This window comes from Mastomys coucha, unplaced genomic scaffold (assembly GCF_008632895.1).
Source record: "Mastomys coucha isolate ucsf_1 unplaced genomic scaffold, UCSF_Mcou_1 pScaffold15, whole genome shotgun sequence".
Taxonomy (NCBI): Eukaryota; Metazoa; Chordata; class Mammalia; order Rodentia; family Muridae; genus Mastomys; species Mastomys coucha.
The window spans coordinates 153,267,229-153,275,702 of NW_022196897.1; the positions used below are offsets into that span (position 1 = coordinate 153,267,229).

General features: G+C 50.9%; 1 protein-coding gene across 1 annotated transcript in view; it reads right to left on the reverse strand.

Moving 5' to 3' along the window:
- The window catches only part of Ptgis (prostaglandin I2 synthase), a 34,651-nt gene extending 27,317 nt beyond the window's left edge, over positions 1 to 7,334 (reverse strand). The window contains exon 1 of the mRNA XM_031372821.1: positions 7,073 to 7,334. Within this exon, the coding sequence (XP_031228681.1) occupies positions 7,073 to 7,149 (77 nt within the window). The 5' untranslated portion in view covers positions 7,150 to 7,334. The remainder of the gene's footprint in view (positions 1 to 7,072) is intronic.
- Positions 7,335 to 8,474: the final 1,140 nt, after the last annotated feature.

Genomic DNA, 8,474 nt, shown 5'->3' on the forward strand with positions numbered 1-8,474 from the left:
AAAAAAGAAATTGAGGATGAAACCCTGTGTCTACCTCTGGCCCTCCTCTACGACACAGGAGTACAGCACACACACACACACACAAACATGTGTACACACAAGAAAAGGCCAGGGAGCTGGACAGTGGGCAAAGACGCTTGCCACCAAGCCGGGCAACCTGACTTCGATGCCCAGAACCCAGAACCCAGAGGCAGAAGGTGAGAACAAACTCTGTTGTTCTATGACCGCCGCATATGCGCTGCAGCACACATTCACACACAAACATAAATAAATACATGTAAACAGGTCCTTAGAGAAAAGCAGCCGGAGCAGCGCGCAGCCTTCCCGTTCCGGGTTCTTAGTTTGGATTTTGCTTTTGGCCCGAGCAAACACTGCAGAGGAACATGTCGTGGACAGACCAGCTGTGCGCTGGAGTGGCAAGTGGAGGAGGAAGGGGCTGTGGTAAGGTTTGGAGAGGGACAGACCACCAAGTATGGTGTCTTTTCTCATTTTCATGAGAGACTAGAAGACTGGATTTGTGTATATGAAGCCCTCCACCCACCCCATCCCACTCCCATCCACGTCACCTCCCTTGGTACAGGGAAGAGCTAACATTGATGCTAGGCCATTTGCTGACCTCTGTCTTTTTTTTTTTCTGGCTCCCGCCCTGCTCACTCCAGCCACACCTCTATCTTTTTGTTTTTTGGGTTTCTTTTTTAGGTCTCACATGGGAGGTTTATCAAAAGGAAAGGGTACAGAGGCTACTTCTGGGTAGAGGAAGGGAACGCCCGACCTCTATCTTATGCTTGTTAAAACAACAAACATCCATTTCTACCTAAAATTCTTGCCTCCTGACTAGCCTAGGCCACGCCTCCTGCCCAGGCCACGCCTCCTGCACAGCCCAGGCCACGCCTTCCTCAGTGCCATCGAGGATACCCCCAATCCCTCAGCCACAGATTCCACCCATGAAACGTCTCTCAATGTTCCCGGCCACAGCCAGCCCAGTCCAAAGAAAAGACACGCAGCTAAGTGGCTAGAGACTGAACACACACACCTCTGCAGGCTACCTCAGGGTATCAATGGGGAAACTGAGGCCCAGGAAACAAAAAAGAATGTTGCTGGTAACCACCTGCAAGTGACTAGGCCAAGTGGGCCCACACGGGAGATTCGTAACTCCACCTAACATCACGACGTCCCCAGAGAGAAGTCACAGATGTTAAGCCAGGCTTTAAAATTCTTGTCGGCATTACAGAAATCTGAGTCTGGATGGGGGTGGGCGAGCTAAGAGCTGTTTTTCTCCTTGGACGGGATCAGGGAATTGAGACTCTCTGGTTTTGATACATGTTCTGGAACATTTAGGAGTAAAATATCATAACATCTGCAATATTTTAAACACAATACGGGGCGAAAGGGTTCTTAGATTACTCTGTAGCCATTTTTGGATCCTCTGTCTGTACAAAGTTTACAGTGTTTAAGTCAATATGGAGATCAGGAGACCCTCGTGGAGTGTTAGAGAACCCCAGGGCCCTTCTACTGTATTTCCTGTGACTGTTCTTTGCTTATTTATATTTGAAAGGACATCACAAAGCGTGTGAGGACATAAGAGTCACAGGAACGAGGTGGTTTGCCTTGTGTCTTCCTTCCTAACCTGGCCTCCCAGATTGAGGGCAGTGTTACAGGGCAAGCTCACCCTGTTAAATGACTGTAGTGGTGACCTGCTTCCTTAACGCTGTGTGGTGAGCCTCTTTAAAAAAAAAAAAAATTCTTACTTAAAAAAAAATTAAAAATTAAAAGTTTGGACTTTTTTTTTTTTTTTTTTTTTTTTGTAAACACTGGAGGGCAGACCCACCGGCAAATGACTAGCTCACTGACCTGAGTCTTTGCTAGGGCAAGCAGAACCTGGGGAATTGAATATAGAATATGCTTTCTGTGCAGCCCTTCAAGCCTCCGGTGTCTGATGGGGGCCGGTGTAGAAGTCACCCCCAGGTTTGGTCAGGAGAAAGGAATGGGGCAGGGAGGAAATACAGCCTTACGTATTTCCACCCAAACGTTGGGTCCCGCCTACGCATGTGTCTCCCAGCGCTCCCCTATCTTTTCCTTCCTTGGAACTGTTTGGTTCTGAGCTGTGGCTCTTATCGTCTGGGATTTTTGAGTGGTCAGATCAGTGAGGCAATACACGGCAAAGGAAAGAACTGGTCACTCCAGGAAAAGGAAAATGTCTGGAGCCCAGAGTTTTAACTAGGGCTGAAACTTGAGCAAGTAACATGGCCTCCCTGGGCCTCCATCCTTGACACAAAGAGGGAGAGCGAGGCCAGGGAGAAAGCTCAGCAGTGAAGAACATCAGCCAGCGAAGCCAGGTTGCACTCCCCGCCCCACCCCACCGAATGGCTCACGGCCATCGGTAACTCCAGCTCCAGGGGATCTGATGTCGTCTTCTGGGCCCTGAACACATATGGTTTACAGACAGACATTTAGGCCAAAACCCCATACATACAATTTTTAAAAAAAAAAAAAAATTTACACGGGAGTAACCGGAATGCCCCTAGGCAAGTAGGTCCTTCTATCACCCACGGTGGCCGGGGTCTCCTATACGCATGTGTCCCTGAGCCTTCTCATCAACCTTCCCTGGTGCCCATTTGAGAAACGTTTTTGGTTTGGGTTTCTATAAAAAGTTGACTAGTGCAGAGGTGACTGTGCTGGTGCATGCCTTTAATCCCAGCCCTGGGGAGGCAGAGGCAGGTGGATCTCTGTAAGTTCAAGGGCAGTCTAAAGGACAGCTAGGGCTACACAGAGAAACCTTGTCTTGGGAAGGGAGGAAAAAAGGTGGCTAGCCACCAGGGGCCAATATTTCATAAATCCCCACCCAGTAAAACCTTTATGAAAATCTTTTCATCTCCCACCTGTGGGGCTGCATCATTCCCAGGGCTTGATGACCCACAGCTGACCCCATCCAACCCACAGCTGACCCATCCGACCCACAGCTGACCGCATTGCACATGTCCTTCATGTCCTCTGCACTGAGCCTTTCAAAGCTACAACTGTAAAAGACTGAGAGGCCAGACCCTGGCCATTGGAAAAAAGACACAGTCACAATTTCATTAGAATAACCACTAAGGTGCCTCCCTGCCCTGGCAGGCTTGCCAGTCCAGTTTGGGTCCTGGTGCCCACTTTTTACACAAACTAATCCCCCTGTCTAGTTACTCTCATGTTGTTGGTGTGTTTGTGCGACCTCAAGACTATTCTCTTCCAACAACTTTGAGGTTTATCCCATATTTCAAAGCCATCTGGGAGCTTTTCCCGTGGCCTATTGTCCTGACCCACAGGGTCTTGGGTAGTTGAAACTCTTTCAAATCAGTAACAATCCCAGAACGAAATTTTTTCAGCAATTCAGTGAAGGACCCAGGAAAATGTTACAGTGGGTAGACTCTGCATTTAGACGCAGAAACCTCCTTCAAATGGGGCCGTGAGCTTTAAGGTTTGGAATGTAAAATAATCAGGCCAAAAAAGAGAAAAGTAAATAGATTTCCCCAGATGGTTCAAACGCTCCTCCTTGCTCCACCAAAAGAAAGACTGAACAATTGGAGAGACCTCTAAAATCAAACTTCTGATCACCCTTCCATGGGTATGGGAGTCTTCCCTCGGTCCCTTCCCGGCCGGATCCCTCAGAGAACCTGGGAGACGTGGGATCGGGTTTGGTGGAAGGAAGAAGAGCCGTGGTTAGGCCCAACGCTGTCTTGGACCACATGGTTCCAGGCAGCTGCTTCTGTGACTGAGGAAAACCACCACCCGACAAGCTACCAATGTTTTAAATCGGGATTAACTGTTTTAACCAGTTGGTTCCTTGGGGGGGCTTAAATTCCTGCCAGCAACGGCCAGAGAAATGGCGTGGTGGTTAAAAACACTTGCTGCTCCTTCAAAGGACACAGGTTCAGTTCCTAACGGCCATACGATGGCTCACAACCACCCGTAACTCTAGTTCCTAGTGATCCGATGCTTTCTTCTGCCATCTAAGGCATCAGGCACACACATGGTGTACAGATATGCACACAGGAGGAAACAAATCCCTGCCAGTCCGAAGACGGTCACAGAGCAGTCTCAGGCCATGTCGTTCTCAGGAAACACCAAGCTTTCCTGCCCAGTTTCTCCATGGGCTTCCAGAGAAATAGCGCCCCCTACAGGCACTGGCACACCTCCCGGTTCTTTCCATTTCCTTCGATGGACCCCCAGCCCAGCAACAGCCTGTGTGTAGGAGCCCAGGGGGACTTCAAAACAATGTCCAGGTGGCATTGTTTGACTCTCACTTAGAATCTGCAGTAAGACATAGGGACTCCCTGCCTTGGGTCGGGATGAAGACATTCAGCTTGTTTCTTCAGCTTGCTAGTCTAGACATGAGCCTGACAGTCCACCCTGAGCCTGACAGTCCACCTGGAGCCTGACAATGGAAAGCATGGATTCCTCGATATGTGCCCTGATGGGGACCTGCACATTTCATCATAGAACTGAGCTCATAGCAATCAAAACATAAGCATGGGGTTTGTTGCCATCTTGTCAGGTGACCTATCAGGACGGAGGCAACAGTGTGACTTGGTTGTTATCTTGACGAGTGACATCATCAAGATGGTGAGGGCCGTGGACCAACCACATGGCATGAACCAAGATGGCAGTGTCCCTAAAACTTCCTGGTGCCACTAAGACCTCAGAGGAGCACTGCACCCCTAGAAGTTCCTACGCCACAGGCCTTCAGTCCCAGGTCCAAAATCCTTTCTGGTTTTGGTTCGTCGCCTAATTCGGTCATGAAAATGGGAGTTCCAGAGGAGATGCCAACACACTCTGTTGCCAAGGAGGTCAGCACACTTTTATATCAAACTAAGGAATAGCAGCAGTCCACTTCGGAGGAGTCTCTGAAAGCCTGACGAATTGGTTTATATGATGTTTTTACTGGTTTTTTTAGAGGGGACTTAGAGTTTTTCCAGCTTTGCTCTAAGCATTAGCCAAACATCATTGGGAAATGATTGACATGGCCAGACCTGGGAGGCTCATGTGAATTTACGGCAGGCCAGGACTGTGTCTTGGAAAAGTACAGAAGGTTAGAGGCAAGACAGATGGTCAGGTGCTAGTCAAACTGCTGCCGGCTGGGCTTAGGTCACAGTGCAACCTTTTCCAGAAAGAAGTTACCTGGCTAGATTTTTATTTTTTTCCTGCTTTGTCTCTGTGTTTCTTTGTGCGACAGTAAGACCTTCTTTTCTAACACCCAGAGGTATGAAGACCAATTTCATCCTAAGATAAGGAGCTCTCAGATTGTTAGCCCAAACCACACTCCTGAGGGCGTTCATCCTCCCTGCCGTCATCGTCGTCGTCATCATCATTGTCATCATCGTTGTCACCATCATCACATTGAGAACTGGGACAGAGGACACTGACCTGTCCCACAGGCAGGGACCTTCCCTGCTGGGAGAATGGCCAGAGCTCAGATGTCCTGCCTTACAGGATCCACCCTCTTCCTTGCTATTGTACCTGCCCCAGGGCGTTCGTAGCACAGGCCACAAACCCCAGCAGACAAAACAAACCCACCATTTGTGGGACACAAAAAAGCTGTACAAGTAGGGCCGGCAAGATGGCTTCGCCAGGAAAGGTGTCCACCAGCCAGCCTGATGACCTGGGTTGGATCCTCAGGACCCACGTGGTGAGAACCGATGCCCGTAAGTCCTCCTCGGACCTCCACATGGGTGCCATAGTGCACACATATCCACACACACTAAAATAAATCAATATACCGTGCTTTAAAAGGAACGCTCTGACAATAACCAGAAAGCCCACGGGCAAAAACACGAGCAGAAAGAGTCAAGAAGCCCGTGAGTCCCTGCCCAGGAGCGTGAACAGATGTCACCTCTAAGATCTGGGGTGAGAAAGGAAACCCTGGAAGCCAAAAACACAGATCTGGCGCTAGAGAGCCCACAGCTAGACACCCAGCTATTCCTAACAGGAATGCCTTTTGAATTTTCGTCCCCTCCTTTTGGGGCCGATAAAGCAAATATGTGGTTTTAACTTTCACCTGGAAGCGTGCCTGGGGCAAGCTGACTGCTGGAAAACTCAACTCGCACATTGTTTAAAAACTCAAGTTCTCCGTGTTTCTGAGCTTTTCCGACACTCTAAGGTAAACATGCAGCAGCCCTGGATCTCCGGAGCGGGAGTCTGAGGAGGAGAGCGACTCCTAAAACATCTGGGGATGTAGTGCTAGACAAGCCCAGGCCCTGGAAGCTGACCCAGAAGACTCAGGGACTTCCAGAGTCTGAAATTCAGCTACCAGCCAGGGACCAGGGCAGGCTTTTAGATGGGACAAACATCCTACAAGAGTATAGGATGTTAGACTCCGGAGTGGCAGCCAGAGGGAAGGAGGTAACATCTGCCACTTCTCTGAAACTCTCAAACTAGTCTGAAGTAGTGTGTATGTGTCTGGGGGTGGTGTGTGTGTGTGTGTGTGTGGTGGGGGGAGACTGCTTTTTGTTTGTTTTGTTTTGAGGTTTTCTTTTTTTTTTTTTTTTTTAAATCTGGAAAGTTCCGCCCAAACAGAGCAACAGGAAGAGCCTGAGGAAGGGAGAAGGAGGATCAGGGTGAGAAGGTACTTGCTTGGTTTGAGTCAAATGTTTTCTGGTTCTGTGCGATTCAAATTAATTTTTAAATACCTTACACAAAGACCTACTGCCAGGCGAGCTCCCCGGGATAATGAGAAGTTTTTGGTTTTTCTCCTAAATGGCAGAGTTGCCACAACACACTACACTTTTTAAGGACCAAGGGTCTGGTTCGACTCTACCCAGGTTTCTCTGCTGGCAGGTATGTCCTGGATCCCACAGTGGACCGCCATCCATGAGTAGGAATCCCTCGATCAGTGTGACCCTGGCCGGGCATCACGGCCAGTCCCCAGCCTCAGCGTTCCCACCCGAGATCGAGCCACCGTGAGTCTAGGAGTCTAGGGCGTGGGACACCGTGCAGGCTGCAGAGTGGGTGGTACCAACTCTGTCCCGGTCCCGCACCGCCGACCCTCAGTTTCACCTGGCGTCCTTTCCGCACCCTGGCCGGTCCCGGGGATACTCACCGCGCGCGCCGGCGACTCAGCAGCAGCAGCAACAGTAATAGCACGGCCAGGAGGCCGAGCAGAGCGACCCAGGACATGGCTCGAGGGTGTGCGGCTGCGGGGTGGCAACAGGTCACCGCCACCAACACCGGACCGCAGGATTCTCAGCCCAGCCAGCCCCAAAGGCCCCCACTCTAGGGGTCCGACTGGAAAACGTGGGATGGAGAGGGAGGAGCGGGAAGGGAGGGGTGGCCGGACTACAGGGAGGGGAGGAGAGGGGATTGGGGAGGCGGGCCCCTGGTGGTGATAGGAGGGGGCAGAGAGGAGGAGACTGGACCAGAGAGGACCAGGGTAGCCTTCCCGCCACATTCCTGCAAACCACGGTTCCCAGCCCATCCCCCACGCCGGCCCTGTCTCCCTCACCGGGAGCTAAAGTCATTCAAGACTGCCCCAAGACCACAGACCTCACTGTGGTGGGGATCGAATCGGGCCTCGGGATCACATTAGAAAGTCAAGCCCCATCCCTGCTACACACACACACACACACACACACACACACACACACACACACCACTTAACACTCTGGAAGGGCTTAGCCTGGAGGAGTGTTTATTTCAAAGCCCAATGGTCAGGGCTGCACTTATCTGAGAGCCGCAGATGAAGTGTCTGCTAAGGAAGGGAAAAGCTGGACCCCTCACCCCAGGCCTTGCACGTGTTCCCCCTCTATGTCCCCATCTGCTCCTCCCATCCCCAAAGTTGTCACCCCAGCTGGCCCTCTAGCTTCTGAGCTCATTTTCTGTAGTCACGCCTCCCCACAGTACCAGAGCTGAGGTTGCCTACCAGGCCTGTAACCCCAGCACTTGGAAGGTGGAGGCAGGAGGATGAGAAGGAGTTCAAGGCCAGCTTTGGCTACACAGTGAGTTGGAAACCAGTCTGAGCTCCATAGAACCCAGTCTTTCTCTCTCTCTCTCTCTCTCTCTCTCTCTCTCTCTCTCTCTCTCTCTCTCTCTCTCTCTCTCTCTCTCTCTCTCTCTCTCTCTCTCTCTCTCTCTCTCTCTCACACACACACACACACACACACACACACACACACACACACAAGTCAAGCTGACAGATACCACCAACATTTTGTCTATTCCTCTGTCTGGATGATATGAGATGCCAGGCCACCTATTGGACCCACATGGACACTTCTGAGCTGTGCCCCTGTCAGGAGCTGAGAGGAAGGGAGCGGCCTAAGAGGAAAGAGCGCTCGCTCTCCCTCGCTTCTGCTGGAGCTCCCAGCTGTTGCTGGGAGGAGCTGGCACAAGCCAGTCTGCTCCTTGCTGGTATGTCTGTGGTCCAGGCAGATTTGGCCTCTCACCCTGTATCTTTTGGTTTTTACTTTCCTCCCGTGTCTTAGTGCCGTTTCTGAACACTGCTG